Source organism: Ictidomys tridecemlineatus, chromosome 7 (assembly GCF_052094955.1).
Source record: "Ictidomys tridecemlineatus isolate mIctTri1 chromosome 7, mIctTri1.hap1, whole genome shotgun sequence".
NCBI lineage: Eukaryota > Metazoa > Chordata > Mammalia > Rodentia > Sciuridae > Ictidomys > Ictidomys tridecemlineatus.
Window position 1 is genome coordinate 166,491,570 of NC_135483.1, and position 24,550 is coordinate 166,516,119.

Genomic DNA, 24,550 nt, shown 5'->3' on the forward strand with positions numbered 1-24,550 from the left:
AGAGCTACTTATGAACCAAGAATGGAGAGAACTTTTTGTTGGACACTGATCCCTTAGAGGAGACTAGAATCCTTATGAGTAGAGCCATGTGCTTAGCTAAATCTTTTCCTCAAATAAACATTCCTTTATAAACATTACAGTTACTTTCTTAGGGAGAGAAAAAGAAAAAATAAATTCTACCCTGAAGCATCATGGAGTCTTAGAGTCAGGCAGTCTTGGACTGAAGCCCTCACTAGTTGTTGGCATTCCATATCATCGTAGAGGAGAATCCTGGGGATTACACACAACACCATGTGGTTCCTGCCTCTAGACAGTCTTCATCACGTCCATTAGTCTCCTCACACCAGCCCCACCTCAGCCTCAACCTTCCTTTGTTCCTTGCTCCCACCTCTCCTGTCGATGGTCCACATTTTGAAGGGAAACTGAAGTCTCTCATCTCTCTATCTGGGAGCTTGCAGAAGCATTTCCTACTTTAGCAAAGGGTAATCATACAAAATTTATATTCCACAGCATCAGCAGGTTTTTTCCATCAATATTTCCTTTTTAATTTCAGAGTTATTTGAATTTTAATAGCACGAAGAATTTACTTTTGTTCTTCTAAAGAGCAACCAAAACAAGAAAAAATCCAAATTTGAATACAAGGTCTTAACACCATGTATAGTGTGGTGTTGAGTCTGTGCCTGTAAAAGTTACAGGTGTTATTTGGTGGATAAATCTGAATTCCATAGGTGTATATGTGTTTATAATTTTACATACCTATGATGTAGGGGTGCATGTGTGTGGTTCATATAAAAATTCATGAGACCTAGATATGACAACCTTGATTCTTTTTCTCTCCGATTTTCAACATAGCAAACACTGAATCTGGAACCAATCTTCGCATGAATCTTTATGAAATTTCACCTTTGACCCAAACAACAGAGAAGCAGGTATAGTACTGACTCTGAATGAGCATGATACTCGTGATTAAGACTCCTGGGTTCTTATTCCAGCTTGCTGAGTGACCCTAGGTGAGATTTTTTACCTCTCTGAGCCTCTTTTGCCTACTCACTAAAATGAAGCACATAAACCATCACATCACAGAGGTTACTATACTCAGACTTGGAATGTTTTAACTGAGCTTGGACTATTGTCTGGATCTTCATGTATATCAATAGGCTGAGAAGGCTTTTCCCTGACTTGTTAAAAGTCAGAGAAGGAACAAGGAAACACCAAAAAGCTATCCTCTATTGAGGCAAAAGGCACACATTTTCATCCCTAATGGGGGGGGAAATTAGCAGTCATGGAAAAAATTGCAATGATCATGGAGAAAGAAGAAAACATTTCTTCTATTAATAGATACTAGGAATATCTATTAGTGTTTCAAGGTCATATGTGCAGAAATATTTACAAGTCTGCTTCTTCTTTGAAAGCTCTGAGGCTGGGGCCACCTTCACATTCCCGCTAGAGAGTCAACTCAGGGCAATTCCTAGAGCCGAATCCAAGTCTCAAAGAACCTGAGGCAGAAGCAGCAAAAAGCCCAGGGCACTCCAGTCTCTCCCAGCTGTGTGACAGTCTCTGGGGCCATGATCTCTTATTTCTCCCATATCTCCAACTTCCTGCCACAGTCTGGCTCCCCTCCTCCCCCTCACCTGTTAAAAATAACAATAGAAATGGGTGTTTCCCCAGTGCCCATGCAGGCTTCTGAGGTGGGCCTGAGCTCACTATTGGAACTCAGGCTTGGGTCTGGCCTCTGCTGAGGTAAACACAGCTGGGCCGCCCCTCCCTGCTACCAAGCAACCACAGAACCAACCGTAAAGGTTTTTTGTTTTTTGTTTTTTTAAATGCCTATTTTTGAAGACACCCCTTATAAGGAATCTAGAGGCTTTTTAAAAAAATAAATAAATAAATAAGAGAACCCGTGACTAAGGAAAATATAATATGGTATATTTTGGTAATTCCACAACTCCAAAGGCCATGCAGATGCCTCCTCCACACTTCAAATTCATGCAGCCCCATGACTGCATTTTAACATCACTGGGGATGAAAGAGAACCTCAGTCATGTAATATTAAGTCCTAGACTCAGTCATGAACTTTGCTGTCAGAAAGAAGAGCACCAGGCCCTGGGTCTTAAATTTGAATCCTGGTTCCTCCTGCATAGCTGTGACAGGCTTTACTTACTATGAGAACGTCATGGACCTCCTTTGTGAAAAGAGGGGATAGTTTCCCCCAAAACCAGTTGATTCCTTATAAAGTCTCAGTGGTTTTTATTCCTTTAGAAAAAAGCCTGAATAAGAAACCCTTTGAGGAAAAGTCTAGGGGGCCCCACCAGTCCCCAAACCCAGAGAAAATGGGGAGAAGTTTAGGGGTACTTATGGCCTCTCACAGCCCCTAATTCTCAAAGCTAATGGCCCTTTATTGGATTAATCACTGACTTCCATGTTAACCACTTCCTCAACCCACTCCACGTAAATGACTAATTTCATGTTTACTATAAAGCATCTGGAAAGGATTTAGAAACAAATTTCTGCACAGCAGATTTCAGTTACCTACCTTGATGGGCCACTGGCAAACAGAGTGGATTCCTTCCACTGTGGCCTTTCCCACTCTGAAGCAGGCGACGATATCACACAAAATTGATTGTAATCAGCATCAGCCTGCCCTTGTTTTTTGTTTGTTTGTTTTTGGGTTTTTTTCCATTAATTCCCCCACTAACTCAACCCCCCTCCCTTGGGATCTGGCCCCCAAGGGAGCCACATAAAATATTTTTTTTAAATCATAGTGCCTGCTGAGGTGTGGGGGTGGGGCGGGCCATCCCAAAGGTGGGATATTTTGGTACCAAAACAACCTGTGGGTGGGAGAGTCAGGGAGACTGTCCTTAGCAGCCTGGGTTGAGTGGAGTTTCCAGGTTTGGGAAGTTGCCTCTGGTGCCCCCTACTGGTGGGATTGAGCACCCCACGCCCTGGCCGGAGCAGAACGGGTTAGGATCCTGCCCCCAGTAGCCTGCAGAACACTCTGAAAGGAGAGCAAAAGGTGAGAAGAGCCCCTGAGGCACCCCTTCCACGTCTGACCAGAAGATCAGGAGGATCAGGGCCTCAGCGGTAAATCCTTCAGTAGAAATGAAAGCAGCAACTGCCATGAGCAACTTCTAGGAGTTGGAAGAGGGGGTTAAGTTGTGGGAAAGAGGGGGAAGAAAACTACAAGGGGAAATGTGGAGATGAAAAGAGCAGTGAAAAAAGAAACAGGAGACAAGCAGACATGTTTCAACTCCAAGCTCCCATTTCCTCTTTCAAATGAACTGCCTCCCCACTGTGAACAGAATCAAGTATTTATGAAGGCATTTTTTGCATATTAATAGCTGCATATGGATGGAGCCTTGCCAGTTCTGAAGTCCTAAAGGTACGGTGCCCTTTTTTTAATGCAGGTCCTCCCAACTCCTCACCGAATTTGGTGTTCTTCAGATTTATTTCCCTTTCTGCCTTGTGGCTCCTCCTCAGGCCCTGCATTTCATTAAGGGAAATTAGTTCCTAGGATACCTTCAGAGACCAAGCGCGGCTCTTCCCTCTGTGGGTAGCTGACATCAATCGCCAGAGAGCTTTTCCTCCTCCCCAGGGCCTCTCTGTGGAGGCTGCAGGTTGGGTGAGGTGACCAGCACCTAAAAAGAGTATTAAAATTCCTCAAAGAATCATTAACATATCTCTGCCGTGGTAGAAAGTAAAACTAGAAAAAGTAAAATAGTTTCATTGACTTTAACATTACTGTCCATACTCAATAAAGATTCAAATCAACATTGAGAACCAGTCCAAAGAATAAGCAAAAGACATAAGCAATTAACATATTAAAAAATGATGGTGGGGTGTGGCTCAGTGGTGCAATGCTTGCCTAGCATGCACAAGGCCCTGGGTTCAATCCCCAGCATCACCATTAAAAAAAAAAAAAAAAAAAAAAAGATGGTAATAGAAAACAAATATGGAAAAAATATTCATCCTAATAGCAATATTTTTTCTGAGTAGCAAATTAAATGCATATTGAGGCAAATTCCATATTGAGATTTCTGCCACCTCCCACTTTTTTAAATGATTGCACCCAGAGCTGCCAAGGTGTTGGTAAAACTGGTACACCTACAAACTTATGCCATATTATAATTTGGTTGGATTCATTTGTACAGCAATGGCAATATGACTCATGAAATATGAAAAGGTATTCATCCCCATTGACTCAGTATATCTGACTTCTAGAAATTTATATGAAGGAAATAATTCAGCAGGGGGAAAAATGAGTAAACATATCCATTGCAGCATTACCTTAATAGAGAAAAATTGGAAACAACCTAGAAGTCTATCAGAGAATTGATTATTATGATGGCATAGAGGTTTAATTCATGCACTTTTTTAAAAGATGATTATTCATGCTAGAAACTGTGACTTAATACTAATGATTCAACACAGGGTTTCTTAACCACAACATCATTGACATTTTGGACCAGATGGGGAGATATCCTGTGCCTTGTTAGGCTATAGATTGACATCCCTGGCCTCTACTCCTTAGATGTCAGTAGCACACCTGCCCAGTTGTGACAACCAAATGTTTCCAGATCTTGCTAAATGTCCCCAGGGTAGCAAAATCGCCTACCTCAGTTGAGAACCACTGATTTAACATTTTGAAAGTACAATTATACTTGAAACTACTGTTTGTTTTGTTTTAAACTATCTATAAGGAAAAGACTTGCAAATGATACAATAAAAAAGTACAGTCAGGCTAACTTGAAATTGAGGTGTGCTGAGTTTTTGTTGTTGTTGTTGTTGTTGTTGTTGTTGTTGTTTGCTTTTATTTTGTTTTCCTGGGATTTTTTTTTCAATTTTTTAAATTCTCCCTATAAAAGGGAAAGAAGGATCATGAGAAGAGCTGATTTTATCCAAGAGTAGCTTAAAATATCTAGGAGTCACAATATACAACAAGAATACAGCAAGCTAAGCAGGGCTCAACACCATAGCACCATCATTTTCTTCAACTACTATTGGTTGAAGTATTTAACCTTAGCTAGGTTTTTATTAGGCTATTGAATAGAGCCACCAGAATTCACCTTTCAAAGACCTCAACCCTTTTTCAACATTTTATCCCTCTGACTGTAAGGCTCAGGAAGACAATGAATTTGCGCCTCCCTCCCGCCCCCCCACCCATTCCACCCCAGCTCTCAGAAAACTTTGGGTCTCAAGTATGAAACTCTTGTCCACCCAGTCAGCTTGGGACAAAGGCAGGGGTGCTGAGCCCAGTGGTTTAAAGAACTGACAGAGCAAAGAGGTTGTCAGCAAAGAGTAAAGAGCAAACTCAACCTCTAATTAGATTTCCCAAGAATCCTTGCATCACTTTGTCTAAAATAAGAAAACGAGTATCTCCCCTGGCCTCACCTAATGGATTTTCTCTCTTTGTTCTAACTATCTCCAATATTGGGAGAGCAAACAGCCTTTCTCACATACTTTATCTTGGGTTTGGTTTTTGTTGCTTTGTGGAGATTAGACACAATTTAGTAGTGTCCTAAAGATTCTGTTCAATTTGATTCTATGTGTCCTAAATTTGCTCTTTTGGAATTTCAGAGAGTAACCTGTAATTCTAGCATGCTAGGATTGGGGATGAATAAACCTGTGTACCCCATCTGTTTCCTCGGGAGTTCATAGATTTTTTTTTTTCATATTTCTTGTCAGCTGCCTTCTTTCAAGACAATAAACCCACACATACACCTGTGGACCCACTATGTTTTGTACAAAGGTTTTAAAGTAACCTTTTGTCTCAGTGTCCTTCAAAGCAATACCATACCCTTTCTTCTGGTTAACATTTTGGAAAACTGTTACCTAAAAGAACAATCTACATGGGTTGGGGCTATAGCTCAGTGGCAGAACGTTTACCTAGCATGTGTGAGGCACTGGGTTCAATCCTCAGCACCCACCACATAAAAATAAACAAACAAAGGCATTCTGTCCATTTACAACTACAAAAAATTAAAAAAAAAAAAAAAAAAGAACAAGCTACAGGACTTGAAAGACCTTTTTTTTTTTTTTTTTTTTTTAATCTTGCCTAATTTACCTTTGTATCCCTGTGTTTAGCACAGTTACTGACTGGCACATGGAAACCACTTTTTTAAAAAATCAACAAATAGGGCTGGGGTTATAGCTCAGCAGTAGAGCACTCGCCTAGCTTGTGCAAGGCCCTGGGTTGGATCCTCAGCACTACAGAAAAGTAAATAAATAAAATAAAGATGTTGTGTCCATCTACAACTAAAAAAATAAATACTAAAAAAAGGCAACAAATAAAATTCTTTAGTAACATGAAAGATTTCATATCATAGGAAGCCTATCATCTATAGAAATACATAATTCATAGAAAAAAAAGCCCATAATTCTATAATCCCAGCTACTCTGGAAGCTGAGGATTTCGAGTTCTCAAGGTCAGCCTGAGCAATTGAGTGAGATCCTATCTCAAAATAAAAAAGTATAAAGGGCTGGGGATATAGCCCAGTGGTAGAGCACCCCTGGGTTCAATCCCCAGTACTAAGAAGAAGGAAGGGGAAGAAGGAAGAAGGTAGGAAGGGTGAGCCCAGAATCCTGGAAGGAGGCATCAGAGCTTTTATTTGTTTTCTCTTCTCTGATAATGACAATGAAATTCAGCTGACATTTCTCCCACGATTCACACAACCTCCAGTGCCTCCTGCTGTTGATTGCCATTTGGTATTTGGTATTTTGCTCCAGGAGAGCTTTGGGTCATGTGCAGACTTGGAGATGTCAGCAGACATCCTTCTTGGAGATCCCTGTGAAGCTGATGCGTAGGATCAGTCCTAGCACTGACGGCTAGAATTAACTTTCTGTACTTCCCATGGAGAGAAATTCGAGGAACTCTATCCCTGCTTTATCTCTAAAGTCAGCTCTGTTTCCCTTAGGTCCGTCAGTACTTATACTCAAGCTCCCTCTCATGCTCTCTCTCCCTACCTCCCTCCATGAGTTTATAAATAGCTTTGGTTGTAGAACTTGATTCAAAAGCCCCCCCCCTTTTTGGTACCATAGATTGAACTCATGGGCACTGACCCCTTAGCTATATCCCCAGCCCTCTTTTGTATTTTATTTAGAGACAGGGTCTTACTGAGTTGTTTAGCACCTCTCCAAGTTGCTGAGGCTGGCTTTGAACTCCGAGATCCTCCTGTCTCAGCCTCCCAAGAAGCTGGGATCACAGGCATGTGCCATCATGCTGGCTCAAAGGCTTTTAGAGGAACTAAACAAACTTCATCTTCAGGTCCAACCTTACCCACAATATTACTTTTTCACCCAAAACTCATTGGGCAATTTAAGGATAATTTCTTGATAGGGTTATTTTTAATTACAAAAATAAAAGTTTTTATTTGTTGAATTTTTATGGTTACCATTCATTCCAATGGGTCTGTATTTATTGATCTCTTGGCTGCTAGTAACACATAATACCTACCTAGTTAATTCCTTTGTCTTTTTATTTTGGACAATTTATAATATATGTAAAGGTTAAGAGAACAGTAGGGTGAACTTCCATGTACCTATCCACAAGTCTCACCAATTATTTACCCAGTACCTTAAGAGGGGTTTTGGTTTTGGTTTGGTTTCGTTCCAGGGATTGAACCCAGGGGCACTTAACCGCTAAGCCACATCCCCAGCCATTTTTATTGCTTAGGGGCTTGCTAAATTGCTAAGACTGGCTCAAACTTGCAATCCTCCTGCTCAGTCTCCTGAGCTGCTGGGATTACAGGTATGCACCACCATGCGGAGCTAAGAGGGTCTTTCTGAATGTAATAACAGGCAGTGTTTTTTAGGTTTGTGTGCAGGGTGTAGGATTATCTCCCTTAATCCTTACGACAGCCCTATGGTAGGCACAGTAACTATTCCCATTTTACTCATGAGGAAATAGATGTCAGGACCAAAAGAGTGCCATTCACAATGACCTGCACTTACAAAGAGGCCTAGGGGTAGGAGGCCCATAAAGCTACATCCAGATTCCACTTTTCTTCACTGGCTGTGAAGAAGTTATATACCCTCTCTGAGGCTTACTTTCCTCATGCGTACAGGAGAACCATATTTCCCTCATGGGGTCATGACAAGGATAAGATGAAACAACATATGGGACGGGATTAGCACAACGCTAGGCACTCAGCAGCCCCCAGTAAATTATAATGATTATTATTTTAGTCTCCTGCCTTGAAAGCCATGAGACAGAGGACTTGGAACTTATATACAATCTAAGTGTTCAGATGTGTAAAAGGAGAAGTTGAAAAGCAAGAATAATTGAAAGGAAGACTGAGCCAACCCTCTCTCCCACCCCCGGCTCCTAACACCCCGTCCTCCTGAGCATCCTCTGTACTGTCTAGAGGGTTGACCTTGTTTCACTGCTCAAAATGCTGCCTATTAGAGATTCCTTGGGTTTTTTCCATCTCGTGAAATTTTTTTTAAAAAAAACTTGTTTTCCACCTCTACCTGAGGTAGCAGGGCTGCAGGCCTCAGGGAGGAGGGAAGGCGGGGAGGCAGGGAATCCAGGGGCCTCTTGTCCAGCAGCGCCTCTACCCCATGGCACATAGCCGCTGAGGAAAACTGGGAGGTCAGATGACAGGATGACCCAGTGGAGAGCAAAGGACATTTTTCTTTTTCTTCTTCCAGCCCTCTGCTGTCCCAGCATTCCCAGGGCTTGCCTAGTGCAGCTAAATTATGAATTAGATAAAGTTTTATGAGATCTGGGATTCAAAGCACCATGGGTAACTTTTTTTTTTTAATTCCCTAGTGAAAAGTGACTGGTTTAAAATAACTTTTTTGGAATCATGTACAAGTGGAGTTTCCCTGTCTGTTGGTTGTCAGATTGGAAAAGTCATAGCAGACTCAACAGAACAGGGAAGTCACACAGTGTGAGATTTGAATTTGGAGTCAGAAGGAGGTGGGGAGTTGTTCCCACTTCCCACCCTCCACCCCACTTCCCATCTCTGCTCTAAGATGGGATGTGTCACCGCCCCAGTGTGGTGAAGCCCCAGGCCGAGCACAGTCGGACACCCCCTCTCAGAAAACGCTGGCTTCTGCCTCCCTAGGGGCAGAGCAGATCATTCTTTTGGCTCAAGATTTTTCTCCTGCAGCTTCTGCTAAGCCAGATAAACAATGATTCTGTTGTGTCAACAAAGCACTTAATTAAATTGAGGACAATATAAATTAGAAGTCACAGATAAAGATTTACTTCCAAATAAACTAGAATGAAAGTGTCCTGTGTTTCACTATTCTAAATCTCCTTCAAGAGAACAATGAGATGAACCCTGTTTTCTGGGTAGGGAAACTGAGGCACAGAAAATCCAGTGACTTAGCAAATGAGTCCTTCATAAAGGCTAGGATAGGAGATTGCTATATTTCTCTTCTACATTAATGCTTGCTAGCTTTGGGGCTAAATTTTACTAAATACTCCGGAGAATGTAAAAAAATGTCCTTTTATTGAGTTGAATGGATTGAGACAAAATTCCTGACAGGAGAGGAACCAAAAGCTTTTTTCTAGCTAAAAACCAAACTTTGTCTCCACCCTGTCTGCTGGTGGAACTATCCTGAAACTTATCTACTTGGCCTATCTTGTCAGCACCAAATTGCCTTTAGAACATACAAAGTGGACCACGACCTCAGGTGGCCAAGATGAGCAGGATGGACCCAGGGAACTGGCACAGGACGGCTGAGCACATTTGTGGTGAATGAAAGCAGGCCTTGGTGTGAGATCTTTCTGCTCCCTGGAAAGATGCAGTACAGGCAGGCTGGAATGTTGAGTTGAGATCCTGGGTGTCCCATGGGGCCTTCTGTACACCAGAGTCCCTCCTCCTCCAAGCCAGGGAAACTAGACAGAGGCCAGGTCTCAGGTAGAGGCCTCAGGGGGGCTGGGGTGGTCAGCCTTGCTGCAGGATAGGTCCCCTGTAAGTTCACCTGAGGTTGATAGTGTACAAAGGCCCTCTCAGATCCTCTCTTCAGGCAGCCCAGTCCCAGGGAACCAACAGATTCCATACAGTGCACAGCCCTATCCATGTCCTCATTTCTACTTAAGGTCCCCAGGCTGCCATGGGAAGAAGTAACAGAGCCCAAGGTGGAAACTAGCCAGGCCCTTCAGCCAGTAGCTCCTGGCAAGAGTTGCCCCTTCCAGGCTTTGGTCTGGGGTGGTTTGTGGGGGGAGGGTTTCCGAAATCGCAGCCCTCCTTCTCCCCCACCCCTAGTGACTAAATCTCTCAGATCTCTCTTTCCCCACCAGGACTCAGGGAAGTGAAGGAACAAACTCCCAGCCGAGGTGGGGGGGCCTGGTGGTCGAGGAGAGACAGACTCTTTTCCTTTGTTTGCTCACAGGAGGGGACAAATGCCCTGTGTGCACAGAGGTTTGATGTGACAACTTCATAGACCTCTTAAGGGTTTCAGCAAAGGCCTCCCCACCTGCTCCCCATGCTTTAAGATAATGGTGGGGTGTGTTCCCCGTGCATTTCAGATCTTGGCTACAAAGGCCCTCCTCCTCCTGTTTTCTTCCTTCAGCTCAGCTTGCCCACAGGTTCCCAGAGACTCTTGGCAGCTCCCTCTCAGGCAGAATGAAGTTGTGAGCTGCGTGGGAGGCAGTTAGACAGCCAGAGTGTTGCAGCCTCCTTAATGAGGGACAATAGCTCTTCTTGGAGCCATTGAGCGGCAGCTACAAAGGTGGGGAACCCCAATTAGAAAAGAGTGGGAGATGTCGTGGGAGGAAGGCCTGAGGGACGCCTACAGGACAGATCCTTATCTTTGGTTACACTGTGAGACCCATGGGTGGGGATGTGACAGCTCGGGTTCAGAATCTCCCCTTCTCTTTCTCCTTGCTCCCACGCCCCTCTTCTAGGGTTTGAACCCAGGGCGTCCCACATCCTAGGCAAGCACTGAGCTACATCCTCAACCCTTTGTTTGGAAACAAGATCTTGCCAAATCTTGTTAAATCTCGCTAAATCACCAAGGCTGACGGAGAATTTGCAGTCCTCTCGCCTCAGCCTCCCAAGTAGCTGGGATTACATTAGACATCAGAGGTCTGTTTGTAGAACCAACTCCTGATAATGACTCTTTAAAATACCAACTGAAAGGAGGAGAAAAAATTACTGGGAAGAAGGCTTTTTTCCCTTGGGTCTTCAACTCAGGTATTACAGTCCACGAGTAAAGAAAAGAAATGACAAGAATTTACTTAATTTTAATGGCCATTCCCTTTAAGTTGTGGTAAATATGTGTGCCTATGGATATTTGTTTACAGCAATAGCTCCCTTTTTTGATAGCTCAATTGAATCACATTATGTTTACAGCAAGATAATAATCCTGGATTTTCCATGGCTCACTCTGTCAGAGTATAAGATTAGCTCTTGAATTCATTAGCAGTCATCTCCTTTTAAATGTCAGATAACTTTTTAAATGCCAAGTATTACTCAATGCCTTCTGTGCAATTCAAATCAGCTTTACCAAATTAACTAGTTAATCTTTATTGTTTCACTTACTAAAGAGAAAGGCTTCCAGGTGTTTTTAGGAGACCATAAAATATTATTTACAGTACAATATATGTAAAGAGCTGGGTTTTGATTTTCTGGTAAACATTTCACCTTTCCATCAGTTTTTAAATCATTCCACCAAAGTGTGCACATGAAGTAAACAAAAACAGCTTGAGGTTTCTCTGCTTTCTTCCAGTCCCCCATTTTCCTTCCCTTCCACTTAGCCTTGTGGGTTTTTTTTTGGGGGGGGAGGGGTGCAGTATTGTGGAGGGGTTGTTACCAGGGATTGAACCCAGGGCACTTAACCACTGAGCCACATCCCCAGCCCTTTTTGTATTTTATTTAGAGACAGGGTCTCACTGAGTTGCTTAGTGCCTCACTTTTGCTGAGGCTGGCTTTGAACTTGTGATCCATGGATTTTCCACAGCTCACTCTGTCCGAGTATAAGATTAGCTCTTGAATTCAATGGCTCTTGAATCACAATCTTTCCTCAGCCTCCCAAGCTGCTTAGATACCAGGCCACTGCACCCAACTAGCCTTGTGTTTTCTTCTCCCTACGGCTGTGATTATTCTTTATTTTGTTCTCTTTGCTCTCAACATACCCAAGAGCTGGAAGTGTTCAAAGGCTCTACCCCTGAGAAAACAGGATACATAGAGCCTAGGAGGCTGGGGCAGAGCAGGCCTAGAAATCAGGAACGCTCAGCTTTCCTTTCGAAAGAACCCCCTGCCTGAGTTTAGCCTCCAAATATTCAGACCACAGAGCTACAGACTACTCTGACTGCTAAAGATAGATCCATCCAGCGCTGGCTACTTCTCGCCATCCAGCTCTTGGCTCCAATGCTACCTCCTCAGAGAGGTCTTCCCTAACCAACTCAAGGCAAGTGGCCAGCGCTTCCCCATCACCTTCCATCCTACTACCCTTGCATTGTCTTCATAGATGAGTCACCACCTCAAATCATCTCATTATGTGCTCATTTGTCTGACACATGGTAACACTCCAAAAGTTTCAATTTAATGAATAAATGAAAAACAACTCAAGCACATGACTTGCTTTCCTGGTTTCAACTGTCTGACATTTTTCTCCTCCTATCTTTACCTTCCAGAATCCTCTTTATGTGTTCAATCTTTTCTTTCCTCCCATGTCCCAAACTCCCTCTCACTATCATTGATTTGCTAGAACACTTGCACACGGTAGGCAAAGGCATTACTACACATTCCAGGGGTTACAGAACCTTCACTGAAACATTCCGTCAGGCTAGAATTGATGGCCCCTAAACATTAGGGAGATGAGCCATACAGTCCAGAGAATTGTTAGAAAAAAAGATTTACAGGTCAAGTGGCTGGGAGGGACCTTCTTGAAAGCACTTGCAGTCTCCAATCTTGAATCTGAGTCCCACATAAGGAGTGAAAGTAATCCCAGCCATTGGAACTGGTCTTGGCTATGTCTTTTGTCTAACACAAAATCTTTAGAGATAATGGAGACATTCCCCTCAAATCAGTACTTTCTGATTTCTATTATTCCATCCAGTGATTCATGCAAGATTGTGGAGGCGTGAAAGCTTGAAATGCTTTGTATGATTTGTGCTTGAACCAAAAGCTCTCATTTGATCTGGAAAAGGGGAGGAGCCGTCTCACCCTGAGAAACTAATCAGATATAATATGGCTGAGATGACAAGAAATTGGATAGGTATTTGTCCAGGAAAATCTTTATCTCAAGCCACATTTCAAAACAAAGGAAAAGGGTGTGGGTGTTCATTGGAATGATGGCCACTTGTGGGGACCCACCAACTGTTCATGCCTCATGAATACTTGTTATGGGAGGGAGAGTTTATGACTGCCCAGAGAGACTGACATCTTAGAGTTTGTCTCCTAGAAAATATGGAAATGATCAAATCCACACCCAGGGTGATCTCATAGCACACTAATGTATATGGTTCCAGCAAATCAGCCCCCAAAACTAACAAATAACTTTCCTCCTTGGGAATGGGCAGCCAGTGCCACGTGCAGAGGTCAGGCCTCCAGAGGTCAGCACCTACTCCCTGTGGAGCCGTGCTGTTGCCCCCTCCTCCTCTGAACTGAGGCAGGCCCTAGCTGCAGATTGCCTCTGGCACCCTTCACTCCTGTGTCCAATACCCATCAGTTCGGCAGGTAGATAGCAACTGTATGTTCATTTCCAAGCCCTGAGCCAGGCACAGCTGTGACAACAGGAACAAGATAGCTGTGGTCCCTGCGCTGGTGAAGCTTATGTCATTGCTTCCCTTATCACTTCTGTCATCTCTTGGGGAGGAGCATTGCATAGTCTCAGCATCACTATGGGCAATGGGGACAGAGTGGCCCCAGGAGGGCACAGATGAGCCATACCTGAAGGCTGAGGGGTCATGAAAGGGAGGAAGAGTGTTCCCAGGAGAGGGAAGGGCAAGTGAATGTCTTGCTCCAGGAACTGAAAGGCCAGTGTGGGTGGTGGCCCTTTGTACTTGCTGTTTCCACAGTAAGGTCAACACTTCTCACAGAGAGCCACACACACCTTCTCCCACCTGCTTCAGGGCCTTGCCAAACCTCACTTTCTGGTGGGGCGTTCCTCAACTCTCCTGCTTAACCCACTATGTCCCACTGTCCTATATATAGGGCACCTATAAAAACTTAAATTGAGCAATTTTGTAGGTGTCCTATAAAATGTTATAGGTTTTTATAGGTGACCTATATATAGAAGATGGGACCCGATGGGTTAACACTGAGGTCTCCACATCCATCCCCATCTGCCCCTCAACACCTTTGTATTTCTTTTTTCTATATCACAAATAACCTTCAGACATAATTTATGTTCCTCTCCTTCTCTGTTCTCTCTTTCTTTTCTGTGCAATGGAGGTGCACTCTTCATGGGGGTACAGACTTCCACTGCTGGATTCACTCTTTCTGCCATAGCAAAGGCACCCAATAAATATTCCTTGAATGAATGAACAAGGCCAGAGAGATAGTCCAGGGCCGGGCAGGAAACTTAAACCTTTTAAGCCTGTTGGCCTTCACCATGAGGCCAATGGCCTTTAAAGGTTTTAAGCAGAGGGGTAATGTGGGCAGTTTGCCTTTTGAAAAGATCACTCAGGTTGTAGTGCAGGGCACAGGCTGGAAGGCAATTTCAGGTCAAGCTTTTTGGTACTTGATATGTGACATCATTTGGGGCTGAGGTTGTGGCTCAGTGGTAGAGTGCTCGCCTAGCATGTGCAAGGCCCTGGGTTCAATTCTCAGCACCACATAAAAATAAACAAATAAAATAAAGATATTGTGTCCAACTACAACTAAAAAATAAGTATTAAAGAAAGAAATGTGACATCGTTTGCACATTGTGGTGACGGCAGAAGAGACAGACCCCACCCCACACTGGGCCTCCTCTCTTAGCCCATTCTTCCTTCCCTCTCAGCCACTTTTGTTCCAATCACTCTTCCTAACACACTGAATACATTTCAGCTTGGAAATAAATTGGAATCTTGCTGTAACCTCATTTGTTGCAAGGCAGATTTAGTAACCATTCCTAGCTATTTGAAACTATAAAAGTAACAAAACGGATCTAATTTAAAAAGGAGTCTTGGGCAGTGATTTTAGGTCGGCTGTATGCCAGCTGGATGGCTTTGAACAAGTTGCTTACACTCCTGAAGCTTCCCTTCCTCATCTGTGAAATGGGGGTACCATACTTGCCTCACAGGGTTGTCCAGAGAATTAAATGAAATAATTACAACCTTGGGAAGGTCCGTTTTCCACTTTCCTGGTACTAATTATTAACCAGTCTTGAGTTATTCTCTGCACATTTGGGTCCCCTGTGTCTTCCATGGTAAAAATAGGTGTTATTATTAGTGTTCCATGATGAAAACATTGCTTTTTATAAATATTGGGGGATTTGGACTAGCTCTTGTTGCTCTGTGTGTCATGCCTATGAAAGCTGGGCTTTCTGTTTCTCTCCCAGGGAGACCCGCAGTCCTTGGAGGCAGCAGCTCAGAAGACGGGAGAACCTCAAAGTTGTATAAATAAAGGGCTGATTTGTTCAAACGGAAAAGAATTTTACACACGCAAGCTGCACATCGACATGACGCCGTTCCTGAAGGTGATCTCACACTGAGAAGACGAGGGGTTTTATAGACACATACACAGGAATTCCAGTTAATACACTTCTGCATGGTACAAAAACAGCTTCAGAAGTCCCTCCGTGCTCCTGATTTATCAGAAGGGACAGAAAATACGCAGTTTGTAGCAGATGAGGAAAGAACAAATTAGGACAGTAATCACAGCCAGCCATCGGGAACAAATCAGTTGGGTGTCTAGTTTGGGTGGTGGGGACAGGGAACAGAGAAGAAAAAGGAAAACTTTGAACCACCTGATAAAATGGGCAAATATAATTCATTTTATCTTGACAGTAGCTAACGTAATTGCTACTGTTTATCACTGTAACTTGGTAGAGTTGATACTCCTACTGTGAAGAAGACTGATTCTTGAGTTAACTAGTCAGAAGTCAACTGCAGATTCTCTTTTGGATATCTGCCTTGTTTCCTGTTCTCTTATAAGAGCTCATTGATCTCCCAAGCTCAGCTTTGTTTCTAGTTAAGGCCACAGAGAGTTCTTGCAGTGAGGATGTCATTTGTCTATCTTTGCGGTACTTCCTCCCACCCTAGCATCCCTAGGCACGTGGAAGGTGCTCACCAAGTGCTCCAGGAATTGGCCCACCCTTTCCCTCACAAGCCCTTTTGTTTAGGGCCCTTCCTACCCATTTTTTGCCTCCTTAGAGTTTACTGAACTGGAAATATATGACCATGGAGTCCAAGAAATTAACCAGGAACCAAGCCATGTCTGGCATGGAAGGATCTCAGGTCCCTCATACTACCTTAGGGGACACCATTCCAGGCCCTTGATAGGAAGTGATTCAGAAAGACAGGGGAAAAGAGAAGAGACACTTGTAATGTTCATAATGATGGCACCCCTAGTGCTATGTAGACTGGTCCAAGGACTTTGGAGATCATGAGCGTCACCTTCTCACCCTCAACCAATTCAGAGTTCTCAGATGACACCTCTCTGAGCTGCCCTAAGCCCAGTTCTGCAAGGTGGGGCTTAGATTAAGAGTCAGGCATTTGACCCAAATCTGTCTCTGTCTGTGACTACATTTTCCTGGGTTTCCTCTTAGGCTTTTCCCAGCGGTGGTAAAATGGCCACTGGTTTCTCCTGCCCAGATTATTCCAGAACCGAATGTGAAACTGTCTTTAGTGACATGCCCAGATGAAATGCCATCAGCCTAGCCTGGAGCCACAAGGACTAGAAAGAGAGAAAAGAAGGGTGTCTCGCCGGGTGCTTTAAACTACAAGAGAGCTGGGAGTAGAGCTCAGTGGTGGAGCGCTTGCCTAACATGTGCAAGACTCTGGGTTCAATCAACATCACAAACAAAAATATAAGGAGGGAAAATGATTCTGGGCAGCAAAACAAAAAGATATTTGCTATAAGAATTCAAAAAAAAATGTTGACATGCACTATTATTTATATTAGTAAAACTATCCTGTTTATTCTTAATAATGACTTAGTTCTTCCCTTAGGACTTGAAAAACCATGGTTAGTAGTTTCTAGGATGTGATATCATCATCATTATTGCTATTTATTCATTTAACCAATATTTTAGCACCGGTTACCTGCTAAATGTCTTGCACTTTCTGAACATCCGATACATCTGTGAACAAAACAGACCAGGATAGGCTGGGGTAGAGGCTCAATGGTAGAGCACATGACCAGCATGTGTGAGGCCCCTGGTGTCCATCCTCAGCACCACAAAACAAAAATCAAAAACACAGGGGCTGGGAAGAACAAGATCCTACCCTGTTCCATACTAGTGTAGGCAACAAATTATTATTAGCAAATAATTTCTGTTATTAGCAAATAAGCAAAGTATTCAGAGTGGGAAACTTTACAATAATTTTTTTTGTATATTCGGTGTTCTCAAAGCTTTTGTGTTACACTTTTTTCTTCTGCAATTTTGGCACAGCCCTAAAGAAGGAAAAATGCAACATCCTTCAATCCCACTTTCTAGTCCATCCTCCTCAAGACTCAGTGAATGGAAATTCCACTGGACTCACAGAACACCTACTCCCAGACAAGTCCTTGCCCAGAAAACCACACCTTCTCTTGGGAACGTTGAGTGTTAACAGCTTACCCTACCTAGGCCTTCTCCCTATTGACAGGTAGCTCCTGGATTCTTGAGTAATGCATCACAGAATGACACCATCTCACAGTTATACAGACAAGAACGGTTAATTTAAACAAAGAAAAGCACCCAGGCTGGAGCTGCATGGGAATCAAACCACCCTATGCATTTCATTCATGTATTTCCTGCCCACCCCTGGGGCATTTTTTTCATTTTTGCCTGATACCTATAGAAAGAGATGAGGGTAGGAGATAAGACAGAGGCAGCAAAAGAAAACGGAAAGATGTAAATAATCACAGTTGCTAACATTACTGAGCACTTATTCTATTAGGCTATGTTCTAAGTTTTATATGCAGGAACTCATTTAATTCACAAACTGAAGGTAAGAATGTACCTATTTTTTTACAGATGAGAAAAATAAGGTACTGAGAAGTTAAGTAACTTGCAGAATGTCAGGTGGTAAATGGCAGACACAGATTCACAGGCAGGCCGCCCAGCTTCAGAACTCGGTGCTCAATCATCTACTCTAAAGCTTTGCGGAACACCCCAGCTGAGCCCTATCCAATCAAAAGCACTGCCGGCCATATTAACTAAGCTTCCATCACAATCCTTCTAGAAAATTCCACTCTGTGCATGCATTCAGTCTGCTATAGGAAGATTTTCTTATCCTGCAAGACTCAGCCCTTTTCTCTATTACTACCTGAGTTCTATGGAAATATAAAGCTTTCTCTCCCAGTGTTCATTTAGTTTCCTTCAAACAACTTACAATGAGCATCCTCTGTGTATCAGATACTATGCAGGCCCTGAGGACACAGAGATGAATCATCTGCACCCTTGACCTTCCAGGAGCCTATAATCTAAGATGGGGATAAACAATGTAGCAGACAATATCAGCATAATGTTGTGGCAGAGGCAGATTCGGGTTGCTATCAGAGACCCATTTATTTCTCTGTTATTGCACGTGGAATCTTCCGCTTAGTTAAGAACCTCTTTACAACACTAAAGATAGCTGATAACCTGTTTCTGTCAGGCTTCAATCTGAGAAAATACAATCAATTCTGAGTAACTCTGAGTTTGTATAAAAATTGAACTAAGTTTAATTTTTTAAAATCTATTTAAATCTATCCTTTTTCAAAAAGAAATGGTACTTGATTAATAAATTAGAATAGATATTTTACATTGTCAGGGTTAGGTCATTGCAGTAAGAAAGAAAATGACAATAATGTCTCTGAATGCTAGGGATATATTCAAATATACTTATACTCCGTATTAGCATGAAAATGTATGTATGTTATGTCCAAAAAATACAAAGAATGAGAAATAAACTTCCACTCTACCGCCATCACAGTGAGAGCATGGTGTCCTCTGGTGCAAGGTGGAAGGATCTGCCTCAAAGCAGGCAAAAGAGCCAGCCATGCCTGAGGTCAGAGCAGCCCTCCCACAGAGGTGGGACATCCCTCCAAGTAGAGGAGGACTGCCACTGAATCTTGTGGTCACATTGAGGTGAAACAACATGAATTTCAAAGATTGAAAGTAGCAGAAAAATAATGCTTGGCTTAAGATGCTGCCCAAAGATGGAGCAGGGTACCTTAGGAGATAAATTCCAGTCCCCAGAGTCCTTTAAATGCTTTGCTAACCACTTGGCAGGAACAGTGCAGAGGGATCACAGCTCGGATTCAAGATTCAATGATTCCACGACATTCGAATAATATTTCCAGGAAAAAATATTCAGGACAGCGAGTCTTAAATTTTCAAAAGAAAGAAGCTTGGGATTAAAGTGGAATATGATCAATATTAAGGTGTCAGGCTAGTAGTTGGGAAGCCCTGGGTCTTCTCTGACTCTGAGTGACCTTGAAATGCTCTGGGACTCCCATTTCCTCTTTGTAAAATGGAGATGGTAATACTGGGAACTCCACACCTGCCTCTTAATGGTGAAGTGAGAATTACATGAAATAATAGCTTTCAAAGAATTTTCACATCTATAAAGGACGAACCTTGTGAGAGAGAAAGGAACCAACATTCACTGATCCCTGCTGAGGGCCAAGTCTTTCATATATTAAGCCTTATTTAATCTCCCCACCCCCACTCCCCAATGCCTGCTAAGTATGCAGAACTCTCCTATGCAGATAAGGAAACTGAGGCTCAGATATGATCAGTGGCATGGCTGCCTGCAGCAGGAGCTGGGTTTCAAGGCCATAAAGTCCACAGTACCCCTTACTGAGAGTTCTGCCTGTTTTGTTCCCATGACCAGCTTAATTGTACATCCCTGTTCTGGCCTCAGAACCTGAGAAGGGAACAGAGATTTGAAAAAACATCTTAAACTTATTATAATCACACAAGGCACCTTGTGATTTTCTTGAGTCAGTTGTATTTTGTTTTATACTAGAGATTGAACCCAGGGACATTCTACATGGAGCTACATCCCAGTCCTTTTTATTTTATCTTATTTTATTTTGAGATAGGATCTTGCTAAGTTGCCCAGGCTGGCCTCAAATTTGCAAACCTCTTGCCTCAGCCTCCTGGGTAGTAGGAATTACAGGTGAGCACCACTGCACCTGGAGATTTTTTTCTTCCAGTGCTGGGGATGGAAGTAGGGCTTCACATGTACTAGACAAGTGTTTTATCACTGAGCTACACCCCCTGCATCAGTTTTCTTTACTAAGGAGAAGTATGAAGTGCACAAGAAAAACTGGACTACCCTGAAATTGAAATTTTCAAATAAGATACTCTTTTTCTCCCATCATTAAGAAAGTATTGAAAATAGTAATTGACATTTGGGTATCACATGGCATATTACACAAAATTTCCAAATGTATTTTCCTAGTTAATCCTTTCAGGAACTCTGTACAATATTCATTCCTACTGTCATTTCACAGATAGAGAAACTGCAGTTCAATGAGAAGTCATATAGGTCACGGGAGGCAGAGAGGAGTGCCCCTTCTTTCTCCTGCATCCTATGTTCCCCATCCTCCCAACAGTGCCCTAGGAAACCCTGCCATGAGTCTAGGAGTACTATGCTCAGAGGGGGTGCCAGGCACAAAGGCCAGGGGCAGAACCGTTAGAAGAAACTGAGGCTCAAGGTTAAGAAACTCTCTCATGGTCTGTAAGACATGAGGGGCAGGAGTTAGGACTTCAGGGCAAGCAGACTGATTCCAGGATCTGCACCCCAGTGTCTGGGAAGAGCCTCTCATGTGCTGGTTACAGCATTACCCTTTGTGTTTATAGAGAGTTTGTTAATCTCCTCTCTCCCTGCCCCAGACCTATAATTTCTTCCATACTGCTGCATTTTCCCAAAGCAGCTCAGTTCTTATCACTGGTTTGCTTGAAAGTCTTTACTGTGTAAAGACTGGTCTTCCAGTTAAATTCCCAGTATCAAGATATATTCCTGTTACAAGATAACAGGGAACATAAAACAAATGCAATTTTTCTAAAACTCCAAACTGCACCATGCAAGATCTGGCTTTGGCCTGTGTCTAATTTACACTGTCCACACACTGCAATAATATCAGACTACCCCTAGCCAGCACAGGCGACTCCCTCTGCCTGGGAATCGCCCTATCTTCGCTTCACTGCAAGACTTAGCACTATGTCCACTGGTAAACAAAACTTCTTAAACTAATTTAGTTTCACCTCCCGTGAGGTCTTGTGGAAACCTGTTATAATCTGTCACAGCATTTACCACACTGCATTGCAACTGTGAGATTTCTCATCATTTCCCCACAAGTCAGTAAGCTTCTTACAAATAGATCTTTCATCTCTGTGCCTCCATTACTAGCACAGTACCTGAAACACAGTAGACATTCAATAAATGTTCATAAGCTGAATGAATAAAGGGAGAACTAATGATTTTGCCAGAATAACAGAGCTGAGATATGAATTTGCAATCTTTCAGTTTATTTTACTTATTCATCAAGTACTACAGGATAAGCATCAATACCCTGAAAATCTGAAACAAAATGCTCCAAAATCTGAAACTTTTGAGTACCAACAAGATGCCACAACTGACCTTATATGACAGGTAGCACTAAAAATATTGTGTAAAATTATCTTCAGGTTATGTGTATAAGGTATATCTGAAACAAATGAATTTCATTTTTAGGCTTGAGTCCCATCTCAAAGATATCTCCTAATACATATGCAAACATTTCAAAATCTGGAAAAAAATTCAAAAGGCATGTGCCACCACAATAGCCCCAGATTTAGCTTATTTTTAATTTAAATTTTAAATATATCCTGGGCATGGTGGCACATGCTTATAATCCCAGGAACTGGGGAGGCAGACACAGGAGGATTACAAATTTGAGGCTAGCCTGGGCAACTTAGTGAGGCCCTGCCTCAAAATAAAAACTAGGGATGTAGCTCAGTAATAGAGGACCCTGGGTTTAATCTCCAGTGCTGCAAAAAATAAAATAAAATGTACTGACAAAGTTTTAAATTTTTCAAGTATAATATGGTGTTTCCCAGCTGCCCACTTCCCTTCCCGTAGACTGTCTCTATTGCCAGTTTCCTATGTGCCCTGAGATGTAGAAAGCATGTATAAGGAATTACATATAAATAGGAGATAGAAATTTTGTGCAAATTACTAAAAAGAACCAATTTTAAAAAGACATTTTGTGAAAATTTAGTATATTATACACATTTTTCAGAATTGTTATTTTTCATTTAGTATTTCTTGGAGCTCTGTGTTAATTCAAAAAGAGATACCTTATTCTTTTTTTTTTTTTTTTTTTTTTAGAGAGAATGTGAGAGAAAGAGAAAATTTTTTTAATATTATTTTTTTTTTTTTAGTTTTCGGCGGGCATAACATCTTTGTTTGTATGTGGTACTGAGGATCGAACCCAGGCCGCATGCATGCCAGGCGAGCACACTACCGCTTGAGCCACATCCCCAGCCCTACCTGTTCTTCTTAATGGTTGTATGGTCTTCCATTGTACAAATTACTATAATTTATTTAAAGTCTCAAGTTGATGGGACATTTATTTCCAATCTTTCCCAATGAATGAATGACCTTAGGTATTATTTCATATGTGTGTTCACATATCTTTAAAAAAGATAGCTCTTTGGACACTTTTCTAAGCAACATACAATTAAATGGACAGAATTTCATATTAAGACTTTTTTTTTTTTCCTTACAAGGATTTGCTTGAAGAGCTTTCCAAATCCCTGACTCTGCCTCCAACTCTCCATCTGTGAAATGAGAACATTCTTTGCCCTGCAGGCTCATAGCTACATTTTGTTAAGACTGAAGGTTTTGCCAAGTGTAGTGTCAGGAGGTTGAGACAGGAGGATCACAAGTTTGAGACCAGACTCAGCACCTTAGTGAGGCCCTTAGCAACTTACTGAAACCTTTACTCAAAAAAAAAAAAAAAAAAAACGGTGGGGTGGGAGGGCAGGTTGGGAAGGCTAGGGATGAAGCTCAGTGGTAACATGCTCCTGGTTCAATCCCCAGTACCACAAAAAAAAAAAAAAAAAAAAAGACTGAAAGTTTTATCCTTGGCTTTGAAATTCTTCCAAAAGAGGAAGCTTATTTCTCACTTTGACTTTCAATCCAATTTCCTGTTAGACTAAAAGGCTTTACACAGGGATCCCTTAAAAAATGTATCTCTTTTCTGGTCTTCTAATTAGGGCATTTACTGCAACTAAGGCAGGGTTTTGTTGTTGTTTTTTGTTTTGTTTTGTTTTTTCCCTGTTATACTTTTTTAAACCTTTCCATTTATTCAGGGATTTTTTTTTCATTGTACCAGTACAAATCTGCCTATCTCCAAAGTGAGAAGCCCAAACAAAAGAAAATTATTTACCTGCTTTACCTTTTTTTATGTCAATATATCTTATCAACTAACAAGTAAGAAACAGATGATAAAAAGCCAGTAAGTGATGCAACTCAGGAAGGAATTGTAGAATGTGCTGAATGAGCCGTTGTCTCTTCCCAAAGCAGGCTGGTATTTGATAAAGTAGGAAACTGATTGTCACTAATGGGTGAGAATAAGACAGCGGATTGTTAAGGCCCTGCACATTAGATTCCAGCTCTATTGCCTAAATGAAGCTGTGGCTGGAGCTGGAACCCAGGTGACAAAGGCCAATTACAGGCCTCATTAGACACATCGGGCTTTACTTGAGTCACCAACTCCACCTGCCATGTTTCTTCCACTATTAAAGAGCTGCCTTTAAACCTCTGGAGAAGATCAGTAATTCTTGATTCTGGCTGCATGTTGGAACCACGTGTGCAACATGTGGTTCTTCTCCTCCATGTGCGACACATCAAGCAGAAACCTTAAAAGTGCCCCAACTCAGCCAGTTGGTGACACACACCTGTAATCCCAGCTACTCAAGAGGCTGAGACAGGAGAATTGCAAGTTCCAGGCCAGTCTGAGCAACTTAGCAAGACCCTGTCTCAAAATAACAAATAAATAAATAAAAAGGGCTAGGGATGTAGCTCAGTGGTGGAACACCCCTGGGTTTAATCTCCAATACTGGAAAGAGGGAAAAAAAAAAAAAAAAAAAAAAAACCAGCTGTAGAGATTCTGATTTTATTGTCTGGAATTATACTTTTTAAAAACTCTTCAAATAATTCTAATGTACAGCCAGGGTTGAGAACCACTGCTTTAGATATTTTGGGGTGTTGAGATTGCAAATAGCTGGTGTAACTCAGAGAAAGAATAAAGAGGGGAGCCTGCTTGTGTAGCTCTGTGGCAGAGCACTTGTCCAACATGGACAAGGTTCTGAATTCAATCCCAGCACCACAAAAAAAGGAGGAGGGGAGGAGGAAAAGGGGAGAGAATGCACTAAGAAATTGAACTGTGGTGATCCTGGGGACTCCACACAAGGCCATACTGACCCTTTGGTTCCCCTGCTATTAATCCTCAATGCCTTCCATTTGTTCTCAAAATAATGGACAAAA

The 24,550-nt window shown here is 42.3% G+C and overlaps 1 protein-coding gene across 4 annotated transcripts in view; it reads left to right on the forward strand.

Annotated features, from left to right (window-relative positions):
* Window positions 1-24,550, forward strand: part of Kiaa2012 (KIAA2012 ortholog) — a 139,269-nt gene that overhangs the window by 57,615 nt on the left and 57,104 nt on the right. For all 4 annotated transcript variants that reach the window (XM_040294716.2, XM_021735682.3, XM_040294717.2 and 1 more), the window contains 2 exons: window positions 853-929; window positions 15,439-15,576. In XM_040294716.2, coding sequence (XP_040150650.2) covers window positions 853-929; window positions 15,439-15,576 — 215 coding nt within the window. The remainder of the gene's footprint in view (window positions 1-852; window positions 930-15,438; window positions 15,577-24,550) is intronic.